The following is a 16,823-nucleotide window of genomic DNA, read 5'->3' on the forward strand; positions in this document are numbered from 1 at the left end:
ATTATTTGTTGTTGTTTAGTCGTTCAGTCGTGTCCGACTCTTCGTGACCCCATGGACCAGAGCACGCCAGAGCACGCAATTATATTGCTGTATAAAAGTTACAAATTTGTTGCAACATTTTTATATGGTTTCAACTGTTTCAAAGTTTCAGTAATGTTGTAAATTACTATTTAATCTCTTACAGACCCAAAATTAGAAGTACTGAGAGAAAGTGATGAGCAGGAGAGTGGACCTTTAATTTTCCCTTGGGAGAAACTTTCTGCATTCGAAAGACTTATTTTGGTAAGTAAAATCAAGTGGGAAGTATTCAACTAAATTCTTGCTAGCACAATGGGATTTTATTCTACCACCACCCACCCACTATTCCTAAATCTCCTCTGAAACACCCCAGAACAGATTTGGTAGGAGGAATGGGGGAGAAGAGGTGGAGAACATTTTATTGCACAAGAAGAAATCTATGTGCTGACAGATCATTCACTTTAGTGATACATTGAATACAACTTGTTATCTTTTGGGAGGATTTCAATATTGTGCTATAGCAAATGCTCCATCAGTGCAAGGATTTCTCCTTGCTCAACAGAATGTTTTCCCCCTCCTACCACATGCTGTTCTGGGGGTTCACATGTCTCCCTCAGAGCCATTTGGGAGGTGCACAAGGAAGGAGATGTCTTTGCACAGGTTTCATCTTTAAAAGATTGCAGTGTTAGAGAAAAGTCAAGTAAGATGTGACATGATATAAGTTTATAAAACTATGCATGCCATGGAGAAAGTGGATAGGAAAAAGTTTTTTCTCCCTCTCGTGTAACATTAGAACTTGTGAACATCCAATGAAGCTAAATTTTGGAAGTTTCAAGACAGATAAAATAAAGTACTTGTTCACACAGTGTACAGTGGTACAGTTAGTGTACATAAATAAATGTCAGTGTCCAAAATTACTAATATTTTTAGCCAAAATCAAGTACAGTGGTACCTCAGGTTACATACGCTTCAGGTTACATATGCTTCAGCTTACAGACTCCACTAACCCAGAAATAGTACCTTGGGTTAAGAACTTTGCTTCAGGATGAGAACAGAAATCGTGCTCCAGCGGCGCGGCGGCAGCAGGAGGCCCCATTAGCTAAAGTGTTGCTTCAGGTTAAGAACAGTTTCAGGTTAAGAACGGACCTCCAGAACGAATTAAGTACTTAACCTGAGGTACCACTGTATAGTTAAACTATGGAACTTGCTCCCATGGGAGGCAATGATGGCCTCCAGCTTGGATGGCTTTAAAAGAAGATTCAACAAATTCCTGCGGGAGAGGCCTATTGATGCCTATTAGCCAAGATGGCTATGCTCTACCTCAACAGTCAGAGGCCAGGGTTGTGATGCTTCTGAATACAGGGGATCCTCGGTTGTCGGAAACTTCATCAGTCGAACGATTCGGAACCCGAACAACGACAACCCGGAAGTGAATGCTTCTGTTTTCAAACACGCCTCGAAAGTCGAACGGCTTCTGAGGTGTGTTTCTCCATTTTTAAAAAGGGATTTGCCGACTGGCAATTGCGCCTCGGCTGTTGAACGTTTCGGAAGTCGAACAGTCTTCCGGAACAGATTACATTTGACAACCGAGGTTCCACTGTACCAGTTGCTGAAAGCCACAGGAGGGGAGAATGTTATTGTGTTCAGATCTTCTTGCTGGTTTCCCACAGGCATCTGGTCACCGCTGTGGGAGCAAAATACCAGACTAGATGGCCCAATGGCCTGATCCCGCAGGTTGCTCCTTATGTTTGCAGTACTTGTTATTGGAATCTAGTCAATAGGGATCACTTTATATTTAGCTTCTGATTGCAAATATTTTGAGCTTTTGAGGGCACAAATTCCCTCACAGCAATTAAGGAAGTGATAGTTTTAAGGAATTCAGATGCAATCCTTTCACAGTTAAGCACATCTAAGTTGCAGGTATTTCAACGGGAGAGAGAGATACATTGTGCTTTCACAATGAACTCAATGGAATTTAAAGGTGCTTCACTTTGCTGAATCATATCTTTCATGAATTCAGTGATATTATCATATATATTTTTAACAGATAAAAGTTCTTCGGTTAGAAAGCTTAACTAGTGCAGTACATACATTTGTAGCTGAGAAATTGGGGAATTACTATCTTCAGATTGGAGGAATTAATTTGAAAGCAGTATATGAAGAAGAATCTAATGCCGTAACTCCAATAATTCTCATTCATACTCAAGGTGAGCATTTATAAAGGATGAGTATGCAAAACCTGCTTTATGAATTACAATCCGAACCCCCCCCCCCCCAAATGTGGCTTTGCAGAGTAGCAGGGTTGCCAATACATTCACAGGCCTGCCACACACAAAGACTGCAGTGGAAGAAGGGGAGGACAATCTGGCCAAATCTGGACCCAAACACTTTGCCAGCTTCAGTCTGACGCAGTACTCAGACCTGATGCCTTCACATTATGTCAGTAAGATACACTTGAGATCCAGCAGATCCTGGGGCAGTTCAGCCCTACTCTCAGAACACTGCACCCACTTGCAAATTTAGTGGCCAGTGGGAGCCCAGCTAAACTGGGAGAGTTGGGCAGAGGGTCACTTCTACCTAATCCAACCCCCTCGCCAGTCCTGTAAAAGGGGGTGGGTTTGATTGCTTTGCCCTTCACTATATTTATATGAGAATACCATGCGCTGCTGACCCTGCTTGCGCCACTTGGCAACCCTGCCAACCCCTTTGCCAACCACCTTACTTGACACCTGGACAATCCCTGCTCCCTTTATACCTGAGCAAACTCTTCTCTCTTTACACCTCACCCAACCCCCCCCCAGCTCCCTCCAAGCACCCCCCCCCACAGTTCACCCCAGACCCCAGCCCATTTAAAAGAGGGAGAGGTGCTTCAGATAGTGGTTTGCTAAAGTACCTCCCCGCTCCATTAAATAGCTCATCTTGGCCACCTGCTGCCCACACTGCTTGCTTGCTTGCTCTCTCCCTTGCCTGCCTGCTATTCTGTTGTCAAGCTGGAGCTTGTGTGGCTGCCTGTTGATGGCCATGCAAACTGCAGCGTGACAACTGCCTTACATTTTTATGTATATAGGAATAAAACATAGGAAGAAAATATATGGCCCAATCTAATTGGTGCTAGTTGTTAATAGTCAATTGAAAGCAATAAAATTTAATACAGTCGCTTGGCTGGTTTGGGTATGTTAGTGTAAAGTGTATAACAATGGCATAAATTGTATTGAAAAGTTTATTTGTTTTATAGATCGCCCATGCCTCTGCGTTACCCTACTTAGTTTCTACAGCAGAATCATGTTCATGTTTACACAGATATTTCCCACTGAGGTCTATTATTTCCAAGTAAGTGTGCACCATAAATTTGTGCACAACAGCCTGAAAATGATAGCAGGCAAACACAAAAAAGATGCCAAATTATTTCCCCCCTTTAAAACCATCTAGTCATTTCATTCCTGTGGCATCGTGTTAATGATGCAATATAGAATACTATGTTAGGTCTGCTCATTCTTCTGTAGAGCAGCATACATTTTACATAAAGTATTACCGTATATGCACACCTTTTCATTGACCCAATATAATAGGTTTCTGGATGTGGAAATAAAACAGTTATTATGTATGCTACACAGGTGTAGATATTGCAGCTCTCTTTCTACGCCTTGCCCAGGAAATAAAAGGAAGTACAAAACATGTGAAAATGATATCTCTGGGACGTGGTCAAGGGAGCAAAGCTGAAGATTTGATATATAAATCAAACATACTGCAGGGACAGTGGGTATTCCTCCAGAACTGTCATCTTGCAGCTTCATTTATGCCCAGACTCTGCAAAATTGTTGAATCGTAAGTGTTTTCCCCTAGCATTTATTTGTATATGCAGTTTTGTTCAGATGAGTGAGCACCAGTGGTTAACAGTTATTAAGAAATTTCATATTTCGAATGCAGTTCCCTATAGGGAAGACTACACTGACTCTGTCAGTGTTTATCTTATTACAATGTTCTCTATCCCTCATTACTATTAAATTTTACACTGTCACAGTTGCTTGGAAAATCACACAAAAATACTGTTGCTGTCCCCATGTTAAGCAAGCAGTTTAACTTCAAACTTAAGCCTTCCTAAACAGTTTCCTACCTCAGAATGTATGAATGGTATGAAGAGAATCAATGCTGTTAGTTTTTGTGACCTGGCCCTCGGAGTCGAAGCTTGGAGTACTAGATGCTTGACTAGGTGGAGAGATTCAGCTACACTGTATTCGAGATGTTTTTTCACTGGTGGAGTAGCAACAGTTTTGTGTAATGGTCTCCCTGCTGAAATGCAAGAGGCCCCATCAATATTGACATTGTGCCAGCTCTTGAAGACAACCTGTTTAGACAAGCATTCTCCTGATCCCTTGACCTGTTCCTCCTGTTGTAACCCTTTTAATGCTGTTTTAACTGTTACACTCTTTTAATGGGATGTATTTTTATAATTGGTTTTACATTTGTAAACCACTCTGAAGCCATTTTGGCAAATAAGCAATATATAAATTTATTATAATAAAAATAAGTAGTAGTAATTATATATATGTAAGGGGATTGTGAGATACAGCTGCTTTTGTAGGTATGTGTACAGTTGTGGTTATACCACTTCTTGTAAAGATGAATTCTTGGTTAAATAATATTGAACGCCGTGCAGTACAACTTCATAGTCTGTTTTTAGACAGTGGTGGTGTTACAAAATTTGTTCTATCTACAGATTTACTCGATCACAGACAAATATAGACCCTCAGTTTAGACTCTGGTTAAGTTCAACGCCAGATCCATCTTTCCCTATACCTATCTTGCGCAAGGGCCTTAAGGTAAGATTTAAAGTAATCCCTTCAATTAGAGGGGATGGTTCAGATGCCTTGAGGTGAATAATTCAAACAACCAGTTGGCCTGCCAGTGGTGTAGCGTGGGTTGTCAGCACCCGGGGCAAGGCAAGTAATTTGCGCCCCCCCCCCCCCGCTGCACTGTCCCTCCCCCAGATAGTCCCTCGCTCTCTCTCCGCACCGCACCACACGCCTGGCACCCTCCCTTCCACAGTGGGCAGCGACCCGGCAGCTTGGATCGGATTTGCACAGCCAGCACTGCAATGAGAGAGAGTGAGTGAGCAGGTAGGGGCAGAGAGCTGCGAGCGCAAGCGCGCCCTCCCCCCCAGATGTTGCGCCCGGTGCGGCCGGCCCCCCCTGCATCCCCCACACTACGCCACTGTGGCCTGCACACCTGAATGGCTGTGTTACATAAGCTGCCTTGTGGTTATGGGAAGGTAGAGTACTTTAAAAGCAAATTAACCAACATCTTGGTAGAAGATTTATACTCTGTTGATTTCACTGGGACTTGAATATACCTCTCTCAGAATTACATCCAGCTAAAGGAAAGTCCAGCTGCTTTCAGAGGACTTCCATGTAATGAAATGTATTTACAATAATCTTTCAGTGATTCACTAGAAGGTAATATATTTATTTTGCTGAAGTATGCTTGTTTTTTTCATAAACCATCCTGCATATTTTCTAAAGATTGTAATAGAACCTCCCCATGGACTAAAGGGAACACTGCTTCAAACATTTGGAGTAAGTGGTACTGAAATAGTAACGGAAGCTGTATTCAACACCACCACCTGTGGGCCATCATGGAAAAGGTTGCTGTTCAGTCTGTGCTTCTTCAGTGCTGTGGTTCATGAAAGAAAGAAATATGGAGCTTTGGGCTGGAACATTCCATATGAATTTAATTCTTCAGATTTAGAGGTAGGAGGAAGTCTTGCAGATCTAAATAAAAGCATGGTTGTAAATACAGTAGTATCATCTTGAAATAATACCAATTATAACCATAATTTCCAAACTGCGCCTAGTAGTGCTTCCACACCTCCATAAATCTAGCAGATACAGAAGCAAGGAGTTGCCAAGGCATACCCAATATTCACAAATAAATGAAAATTTATTTTTTTAAATTAACACTAAATGTGTACTTAATAAGTACCAGCTTAAACAATGGAAACAAAATACCACATTTCTGCTGTAGTGATAACCAAGTGTATAGATACAGCCATTTCTGATTATTTTTATCTTGAACCAGATGCACTAACCAAAATTGATGAAAACATCTTCCTGTCCTAGAGAATTAGATGTCGCTCACCTAGTGTGATGGGCTTAAACTCCTCAGTCACCTCACTGTAATTATCTGATGATGCCCCTTCTCCTCCTTGCTTGCACATTACAAAAGCACCCCGTCACCCCCCATGGATCTCTCTCTACAGAAGGTGGCGAGCAGAGCTCAGGTGGAGACAGAGCTATAAGAGAAAGGTGCAGGCAGAAGAAAAAGGCCAATATTGATCTACAGCTTTTGCCTGTATCTGTCTCTGAAAGCAGTGGTGAGATGATTTGCCCCCCCCCCCCTTACCGCTGCTGTTGGAGCCAGTCACTCCATCACCACAATCCAGAGACAGACACTGGCAGAAGCTGAAAATCCATTCTAGGTCCTTTCCAAACCTTTAAATCTTCATCTGTGTGCTTCTTGTCTCCTCCCTCTTCCTCCCCCAACCCCAATTGCCTGTAAGTTGTACTCTTTACACTCCTGATCCCCAGGAGTTTTAAATGATCCCCAGTTTTTAAAAAAAACCTTTAGGGAATGCCTGGGCACACCCCTTGGACACCCCTATGACAAGACCCAGCCACAAAGGGCACTAAATACATGTCTTGTTTACAATACCAGCAAAAGGACTAGTGAATGAAGCATTTACACCTAGAAGTGCTTCATGTAGTCTGATACTTCAGAAAATTATAATAGTTTGGGCATGCCTTGTGTGGCTTTTATATATTTTTTCCTTTAAGCAATACACCCTCATTCTATGTCTTTAATTATTCTTTAAATTCATCTCCGTTTCAAAAAATAGTTCATCATATGGTACAGATAGTGACACCTCAGGACACGCAAGTCCAAAGCTCTCCTGGGGGGCAGAGCTAGTCGCTTCATTCTTTGGATCATAGTGCTTGTCTCTGTAAAAAAGGAAATGTAGTGACAAGACATACGTAACCACAGCAATAATGCTACAATAGAAAATATCTTTTTTCAAATTTTCTTCCCAAGATTTCAATCCAGGTGCTGGCGATTCTTCTTGGGAATCAAAAGAAGATTCCTTGGGAAGCACTGCGTTATATGACTGGCGAAGTAACATATGGAGGCCGTGTAACTGATAATTGGGATCGTCGGTGCATTCTTAACATTTTGGATAATTTCTATAACCCTTCTGTATTGCAGGAGGACTTTGCTTACACTGCTGATTGGGTAGGGGAAGCCATTTATTTTTTCATTATTTTACAGCACTTTAACAACCTGTACATTGTTATATAAAGGGTTGGTTCAGCCCTAACAGGAAATCGTGGTTTCCTACTAATGTATGTGCATGCACCATAGCAAGACTTAGGATCACATTTTACCCCCCCCCCTTCTCACCTGTGTCCCTCTTTTGCATGCAAAAGGAGGAGATTAAAAACTTTCTGTTGTGATTTTAAACTAACCACAGTTCTCTGTTATAAAACTGTAGTCAAAAAGGGTCTAAGTGCCAGATGTGATATTCTTACTTTGGCTGTTTTGTACATTTCGGTCCAAAAGACTTGTTTTGCATGGACAGCTCTGCACTGCAGAGACATCGCTCACCTGCGAGCATCTTAATGCCTCTGTCTCTCTCTAGACTAGAACCCAATATACACTGCCAAGAGGAGAAAAAGGCAGAACTAGCCATGGAAAAACTGTTATCTGGACTCAGGGAACTCTGTGTCAAGAGCTTGTCCTACTCTCGAGTAGGACCCTGGCAGAGACACATGCCTGACATGTTCCCTTCCTCCTGGTCGATCATTCGGGAGCTTCAAAAGCTTTCTTCTGCCCGAACATCACAGCAACTGATGCCAACAGACATTGACACAATCAGGGATCCACAGAGTGTTCGCAGCTTGCGTAACAGACCTCAGCAACTCAGTGTTTTGGCTTATCTACTTTATTTACAAATAAACACACACGGAGCACTGCAACATGGCTCCCTCTCTCTCTAGCATCAGACAGCAAAGAGAAAAAACAAAGGACAATAGTCCCACTTCACGGAACACAGTAACACAAACATCCTGTTTCTGTCACTTCCCACTCTGTGGAGTCAAAACATACACCGTCATGTGATAGACAAAAATCCCATGACTGCAATCATGGAGCAGGAATTCTAACACTGGCTGGCTAGAGCATATGAGAGTTTAAATGACCAGTCAGACTCAAACCATGGCTTCAGAACCTTGTTTCTTCTCTTAGAGTGAATTCCCTGAGTTCAGACATATTTGATAACCAGGGACAGCCCAGGACATCTTTCCACTAGAGGCAAACCCCCCAGTGTTGTCCCCCACCTCCTGCCCCCCCCCCCACCTGGCGACTGGCACTTGCTTGCTGCCTCCTGCTCCTCAACCCCAGAGGTGTACTCATGGATGGTCGTTGAATGCTCCTCTACTCATCCCTGGGCTGCCCTGAAGAGGGTGAGCAGAAGGAAGATAGTGGCCCAAGGGCAAGTAGAAGAGTGTGCCACTGCAGCCATCAGGGCCAAGGAGCACCTAGCAGCAGTAAGCGCCTGGCAGTGGCAAGTACTGAGTGCCAGGTTCCTGGTGGCAAGAGGCAGGAAGTGGCAGTGGGGGTGCCTGTTCCAGTTGTGAGAGGGGGTGCATGATGGTGTGGGGAGTGGTGGCACTATTGCTGGCAGTGAAGCGGCTGGAGGTGCAGCAGCAGCACCCCCCCAATGAAACACTGGTTTGTCTTGCCACTTTGGGTGGCAGCTCCTACCTCGCCATCTCCCAAAGCACATACATCCTGCCTGTGCAACGTGCTGCCATCTGCCTTATTGCAGGGCAGATTCGAGGGGAAACCATACGTGGAATGAGTCTGCCCCTGCGGCTTGAAACTGTCTCTCATGTCTTGTTACGCTGCCGTATTTATCACTCCTGTTATACAAAAATCTGCAAACGGGTTCGAACTTCAATGTCTAAAACTCCTAGTAGAAGACAAGGATCTAGAGATTACGCTAAGGGTGGCCAAATTCTGTGCGACTGTCATAAAACTTAGGGAACAAGCTGTACTACCAAAATGATTAAGGTTTTAAATGATAATTTTAGGTTATATTTTAGTGATCAAGATTTAATATATTTTTAAACTGCCGCTATATCTGAATTGTCTCTGTTATACCCAATTGCAATTCAGTGTATTCCTGTTGTATTTTATGATTTTCCTGATATTGTAAGTGACCTGGATCTGGTCTGTGACCGTAATTATAAAATTCTATTCTATTCTATCCTGCCTGTGAAAGTTCATAGGCCTATACTAGGAAATAAATATCATTCAGAATATACTTGACATTCCTACCGATGCAATGTTCCCTAGCTTTGTGAGCAAACTTCTTTTGTAGGGATCTATTCTTGAAGGTGAATTCTGATCTACCTTGAACAATGGCTCTATTTGGTTTCTAGTGTTCTCCTGTGAGGATGTGGGCTGAAGACATTAGTAGATGAAAAGCATTTTTCATTGGTTTTGCAGGTATATCAACCCATATCTGAAAAAGATACTTTGAAAGACTGCAGAGCCTATCTACGATCTCTTCCGGAGAGCGATTCTCCAGAACTCTTTGGAATGCATCATTGTGCAGAAAGAGCATACCTAAAGTCTCAAGCACAGTTATTTATTGAGTCAGTTGCCAGGACTCAACCAGCAATGACTACAGACACTCTCATCATCAGGTCACTCTTTGGAGATTTCTTCTTCTGTTTCTGGAATATGACCACAAACTAATAGAGTTAAGCATGCTTAAGTCCCCTAACCTCACACAGAACAGAGAAGAGAAAAGATCCCATTACTGACTCCGCTCGTTGCAGCTTCTCACCTCTTCTAATTTCCTTTTGTTGTTCATTTTCCCAACACCTTCTCGGAGTTACATGTGGGATTGACAACATAAACATGAGAATATTAGCATTAACCAATTTTTGCATATGTACTGTAGTATGCAAAATCAGGTGCACTACCCCACAAAGAATGCCTAGGATTATTTATTTGACAACGAACAATGAGCAACATGCAGTGAAACAAGGGGGGCATTAACTTGATTGATAATGATTGATAACTCTAAGAAATTGGGTGTTTATCTATTTGTTCTAGTGGCAGAAAGACTCCAGATGAAATAGTATTGGAAATAGCATCTGACATTCAAACTAGGCTACCACTGACTGTAGAAGTTATGGGACAGACACCTGAAACTGAACCCAAAGAAAAAGTTACATTTGAAAGCTTCAAGTCAGGCTCAGTTTGGGCTGCACTTGCAAAGGTTGCAAAAGGTCAGAACTTTGATTCACATAATATAAAATTAAATTTAGCTTTATCTTGCAAGAAGGAATATACGTATATATAGTTCTGGTCTGTTTATTATTGTTGAGAATACATAATGAGGAATAAAATCAATAAATAATGATAAAATATATAGCACTCCAACATCTAAGATTAGGTGATTTCTCCTAATTAGCAATTTGATGCTGAGTGTTGGCAGTGAGTATTCTTACATGGAAGCAGGAGGAATTTATGGCATTGTGTCACAGCTGGAATATCTTGGAACTAAATGCATAAGAATTAGTCCAGAATTTGCTCTGGGGTGTGTGTCTGCAGGCAAACACCTTCTCTCTAGGTTAAACCTTTTAACAACTATGTTTCTAGCTACTTTTAATTGATGTGCTTTATTGAATATGCTGTTAATTTATTGCTTTATTACTGTGGTTAATGACACTTATTTTATGTTGACTGATATTTTTCAGTGTTTTTGCTTGTCTTTAAGTTTTTGTAATTTTAAAACTTTTAATAATAATTTTGCGATTCTTTAGCTTTGTTTCTTACTGTATGCTGCTTTTAGAGGACTTGTCTGGAAAGGTCCCCTAAAAATGTTTTAAATAAGTAAATACTGTAAGTTGGTACTGACCAATATGCCGGAAGCAGAAGATCCAAATAGTGTCCCCTCTCTAAGAAAAAATATAATAATATTTGTATATTATTGACAGTTTTCTGCCTTTTAGTAGTGCCCCAAATATTCAGCTTGATGCAGCTAACTTGCTCTACTTATCAGTGAGATAACCAGTGGGTCTTATTTTCTATTGTAGGTCCTAGTTCTTTTATGAGTTCAACTTTGCTAATTGTCTTGCATCAGGAGATTAAAAGGTATAATCATTTATTATCCATAATAATGCAGTCATTACATGGACTTCAACAAGGTATCAAAGGCGAGATTATCTTTACCACAGCACTAGAAGAGCTTTATAATTCAGTATTGAAAAACAAAGTTCCTGAACTGTGGCAGGTAGGTGAACAGTTTCTCTGTGAATCAAAAAATAAACTTTTAGGATGAGATTATGGACTTAGCTACACTGGCCCCCAAAAAGCACTTTATATGTGTTGTATGTACATTATAGCACTACAACACAAGATGGCGCTGTGGAGTTTTGTTTTTGCCAACCTGATTTCTCATACAAAATTTACGATGCGTTTAACTGAAACACTGCTTTGATGTGTCTACTTCCAGCCCCAGTTGTGGCTGTCCACCTGCAGAACAGACTTTTGCTCACCAAATGTGATTTCCCCTTCTTTGCTTCCGCATTGCAGTCTCTGCATGTCCACCAAAGAAAACCAGAAAGGAGATACTATATCTCAACCCTAGATTGTGATTTGTTTCACTGTAACTAACTACACTCACTAGCTAGCCTCAGACCATGGTTTGTTGTTGTATTAGTTATCATGGTTTATTCAAGTGAAACAAACCAGTTTGCCTGTCTATTCACCTGTTATCCAAGAATTCTCCAAGATTATAGATAGAGGCTCTGAGATCACATCCTTAAGCTTTTTGAATCAGCCTTATTTTTTTAGTAACTTACAGAGTCTCTGTTTTCAAGTCATAGAACCGCCTTAAAGTCCAGAATGCATGTCTGACTACACTCAGCTTTACCTTGCCTCTGTATCATGAAACCTGAGGACATGATTACTTCATCACAAGGTTCCCAGTATTTCTACTTTGTTAATCAGTTCCTCTCTGTTGGTGAGGATCAGGTCCAAGACAGCTGATCCCCCTTTTCCATACTATTTCCAGCTGCCAGGGGTTGAGTAGGGTTTCCATGTCCTGTATAGTGTGTGGTGTTTTTTTTGCATGCATCTGCTCAGAGATTACACAACTCTTTTACCTGAGTGGGAAGAATGAATGATTAATTTTATTTTTGTAAATTTTAAAAACATGATATTGTGCTTTTTCTGCTATTACGTAACAGCAACATTCCTATAAATCACTTAAACCTCTGGGATCCTGGATTGATGACCTTGTTTTACGAGTGACTTTCTTTTCCATGTGGGCTAAACAAGTTATCACTTTTATGGAATCAAGGTAAAATGCAAAATATTAGAACAGTAAAGATTCTGGTGAAGTATATAAAGAAATGGCTTTGGCAAGAGTAGAGTTAAAATGCCACGGTTAACATACATTGGAATTGCAAATTTTCTGATACCTACTATAGAAATCCAGAAACAAATTATGAACATGACATATCCAGTGCAGGCAAATTCCTATTTTGAACCTGATACGTATGTGGGATCTGCCGCAAAGTGTTGGCATTTGGACTGCTCCCGTTCAAGTTCTCAGCCACTCCCTTCCATTCCCTTTCCCTTCCATATTTTCTATTTTTCCTGTAAAAGTCAGTTGGCATTCTATGTCCGTAGTTCTTGGATCAGTAGTGGGGTGCAGGAGGCCCCTCTTTGGGTCTTTCTCTCTAAAGCTTTTTTCTTTTGTATCTCTGTAAACTTTGGGCACTACTGCTGCTTCACAAATAGCTGCCTCCATTCAGAGCTGTGCTGTAACTTCTGAATCTTCCCCAGACCTGCCTTTTTCTTTAATAATCAGTTCATCCTTCTGGATGATGGGCACATGTGGAAAGGGAGAAAGAACCACCTCTACTGTTATGTATACTTGTTGTTCTCATTCCATTTTTCATTCCATTTTTCATTCCTCGGAAAGGCCGTTGTTTGGATAATGGATGGCATTCTTCACAGGTTAATGCCTTCAGCTGGAAGGAATTGGTGGGATCTACTGAAGCCTTGCGGCTCGTCTCACCAGACTGAACCAGCTTGCAGTTTACAGTATTTATTTGTTTATTTACTGAATTTGTATCCCAGGGTGATTGATTCACAGAATAAAATCACAAAGTACATAATAAAAACAAGAACAAACCAAGCCAATAACCCCCCTGCCCAGAAACACATTTACAAGAATATAGTTTGTTAATCAGCCAAATTAATGTGACGTTTTAAACTACCCCCCCCCCCCGTGTTCCTCCCTATGCTCCTGCCATAGGCACTGCTGTTGTGCAATTTGCCTTCCCTTTTGCTCTTAGCCCTGACTTCATGAAAATCTAGGATTGTGATGTGGTACTAGAAATCCTCCAATGGGGGCTGCATGATGACACTCTTATATTTACTCTTACATGTGTATGGATTGTACTTTTATAGTGGTTAAGCCTTTGGCTAGTGCAGATTGTCATTATTTATTGTATTGTATAATTGACCATTTAAAACCATAATTAATATATACTTCTAAACTTATCATTCTTAAAGGCATCAGTATTTAGTGGTACTTCAGAAGCTAACCAAAACAACTATGCAACCTGGTGAGGAACTTGACCCCTTTGATGGCAGCTCTCAGGCACACCCCAGCTGCTTTTGGCTTCCAGCTTTCTTCTTTCCACAAGGTACATAATTTCATGGACAGTTACTATTTTCAGCAGTATGTAGATAAGGAGTGGGGAACTGTGGCTGCCTACCAGGTCATTGTTAGGGGTTGGCATAGCAGGGGCTGAGTCTTTCGTCTCTTGTGCCAGGCCCCAGATTTCATATCCCTCCCCTTTTTCCAAAACTTTTTTTTTTAATAAGGAAGTCGTCATAGGGTGGCTTGGTGCACTGCAAAGTGCAGTGCCAGTGAGGCCCCAGCCACTTGCCCCCTTAATTTGCTTTCCAGCTGAGGCACAGATTTTATTGATCTGTGGTGCTGGGTAGCATATGTGGATCATTTTGGCTGGTGACAGGAAGCCATCAACAAGACAAAGATTCTCTGCTGGGTGCAGAGGGGTGGAGCCCCACCCTGGGCAGTTAGCAAAAGACAAGAGAGCTGGGAGGGAGGAGTTTCAGAATTGCAGTGGGCTCATGTAAGCAAGAGGGAAAATAGTTTTGTTTCGGGGAATTAGTTTGCAAGTTGGAGAAAAGGGAGTCACAGCACAATGTGGATTGACAGTTTGAACCCAACATAGCAGCCATGAGAGAAACAGGACCCTTCTAGAATGTAAACTGGAAGTCCCCACACCCAATCCTAAACTCAGGTTGTATATATGTGTAAATAAACCATATACAGGCAACCCCCGTTTTAGGCATGACCAATATGCACAGTGCCAAACCCAGAACCAGGGGTGCCAACTTGAATAAAATATTATGGGAGCCCAGATAAGCTCTGCCCTATATAATCGGCCACATGACGTAGTGCACACACACCATTTGAATGGGAACGTCTATCAATTTTTGTGGGGATCCTGCCCCCTCAACTATGGGGGCCGAAGCCCCCATGGCCCCTAGGAGATGGCTCCTATGCCCAGAACTGACCCGGAAATGTAATAAAAGACTTCACTAAAAGGGTGGGGCAGGGTGAGGCGAAGGCAGAATGGGGTGTTTCAGTTACACGCTTTCACGCAAGCATGCAGTGACCCGGAACACAAGCCCTGCACAAATCGGGGCTTGCCTATACCATAAAGACCCCATAGTCTACTCTGTGCCTTATTGTCCAACAGGCACAGACCCTGGTAAGTAGGCCTGGTACCCCTGGAGTCTCACGCCACTCAGATTGGGGTGGCGTGCAACAATATGTTTAAACGTTTGTACAAAACATAATTGCAATGCTGAAAAGGGTTCAGAAAAGGGTGACCAAGATGATCAAAGGCTTGGAGCAACTTCCCTATGAAGAAAGATTACATTTGGGGCTTTTTAGTTTAAGAAAAAGAGTAAGAGGACATGATAGGTGTGCATAAGGTTATGCATAGTGTGAGGGAAAAGTGGATAAAGATTTTTCCTTTTTAGTCAACTAAAGCTGACTAAAGCCTAGTCTCACACCTCTTGCTCCAACATGTGCTCACAAACTCATACATGTATTTTATTCCTGCAGGATTTCTTACTGCAGTTCTTCAGAATTACGCTCGGCAGAAAGAATTGCCAGTGGATTCTCTTAATTTTATCCACAAAGTTCTTCCATTCGTTCAGGATGAAGATCAGAGTCTTAGATTTTTCAGCGCAAAAGAAGCTATAATAAACAAAGCATTTAAGGTAAGAAAATAAGAGCACATGTAGCATAATGGTTAATGAGCTTTGAGCTGGATGATTAATCTAAGTCATTCTTATGGCCTTATACAATGTTTTTTTATAAAAAAAATACTGAGAAAATGTATGTGATATGTTCTGATCATATTGGGATAGTATCTCTATTGAAGAGTGTCTGGAACACATTTCTGAAACAACATGGAGAAGAAAATCCTATGGGGGAAAGTTGCAGGGGCAGGTTAGGGTGTGAATACCCTTCTAATTCTACAGTGCCAAAGTATTTTCCTTCTGAAGCACAGTTACTTCATTTTCAAAGGAAAAGGAACCACTTTCTGCAACTCTCAAATGACTTCCTGCCAGGACTCAATAATTCTACACACACACAAAAATTTGAGCATCAAGAGACACTTTAAAGTAAAGGGTAAAGGGACCCCTGACCATTAGGTCCAGTCGAGACCGACTCTGGGGTTGCGGCGCTCATCTCACTTTATTGGCCAAAGGAGCCAGCGTAAAGTTTCTGGGTCATGTGGCCAGCATGACTAAGCCGCTTCTGGTGAACTAGAGCAGCGCACGGAAACGCCATTTACCTTTCCGCCAGAGCGGTACCTATTTATCTACTTCCACTTTGACGTGCTTTCGAACTGCTAGGTGGGCAGGAGCAGGGACCGAGCAACGGGAGCTCACCCCGTCACGGGGATTCAAACCACCGACCTTCTGATCGGCAAGTCCTAGGCTCAGTGATTTAATCCGCAGCACCATCCACGTTCCAAGAGACACTTTACTTAAGTTCAAATTCAGTTGGGCCAGCCTTCTTTTGCCTGTTTAAAAAGTACTAGAACACCTTATGCAGGTGAGGGGGAGGGAGGTGGTAGCCAACAGTGTGCTATCCTGATGTTGCTGGTGAGAATTGTAGTCCTGCAGCACTTTGAGGGCATCACACTGACTACTCCTGAGCTTCAGCCATGCTTAACATCATATAGGAAGACCAACATACTGTGTTGCCTATCAGTTAAAATGTAATTTACAGGTTACCACTGAATGTAGGATGTGAAGGATGGTGTCGTGGAGGCTGAATAGCGGTCATTCTACCTCTGTAAAGGATTGCTTCACTAATTGCTGAATGCATGAAAAATTGATACATAACAATGCCTTTTCCATTGGGTTGATAGTGATTTTGTTTGACCAACATAGTGCAGTCATACCTTGGATCCCGAATGCCTTGCTATTCGAACGTTTTGGCTCCCGAATGCTGCAAACCCGGAAGTGAGTGTTCTGGTATGCGAACAGTCTTTGGAACCCAAACGTCCAATTGGCTGTAGCCAATCAGAAGCCGCACTTCGGTTTCCAAACGTTTTGGAAATAGAAAGGACTTCCAGAACAGATTCTGTTCAATTTCCGAGGTAGAACTG

At 42.0% G+C, this 16,823-nt stretch overlaps 1 protein-coding gene across 2 annotated transcripts in view; it reads left to right on the top strand.

Moving 5' to 3' along the window:
* Positions 1–16,823, top strand: part of DNAH14 (dynein axonemal heavy chain 14) — a 126,794-nt gene that overhangs the window by 108,311 nt on the left and 1,660 nt on the right. For both annotated transcript variants that reach the window (XM_083434374.1, XM_083434375.1), the window contains exons 74-85: positions 185–282; positions 2,066–2,225; positions 3,633–3,843; positions 4,736–4,838; positions 5,538–5,765; positions 7,105–7,302; positions 9,580–9,779; positions 10,195–10,370; positions 11,181–11,377; positions 12,336–12,448; positions 13,672–13,805; positions 15,263–15,420. In XM_083434374.1, coding sequence (XP_083290500.1) covers positions 185–282; positions 2,066–2,225; positions 3,633–3,843; positions 4,736–4,838; positions 5,538–5,765; positions 7,105–7,302; positions 9,580–9,779; positions 10,195–10,370; positions 11,181–11,377; positions 12,336–12,448; positions 13,672–13,805; positions 15,263–15,420 — 1,976 coding nt within the window. The remainder of the gene's footprint in view (positions 1–184; positions 283–2,065; positions 2,226–3,632; positions 3,844–4,735; positions 4,839–5,537; positions 5,766–7,104; positions 7,303–9,579; positions 9,780–10,194; positions 10,371–11,180; positions 11,378–12,335; positions 12,449–13,671; positions 13,806–15,262; positions 15,421–16,823) is intronic.

Source organism: Podarcis tiliguerta (assembly GCF_965153285.1).
Source record: "Podarcis tiliguerta genome assembly, chromosome: 3".
NCBI lineage: Eukaryota > Metazoa > Chordata > Lepidosauria > Squamata > Lacertidae > Podarcis > Podarcis tiliguerta.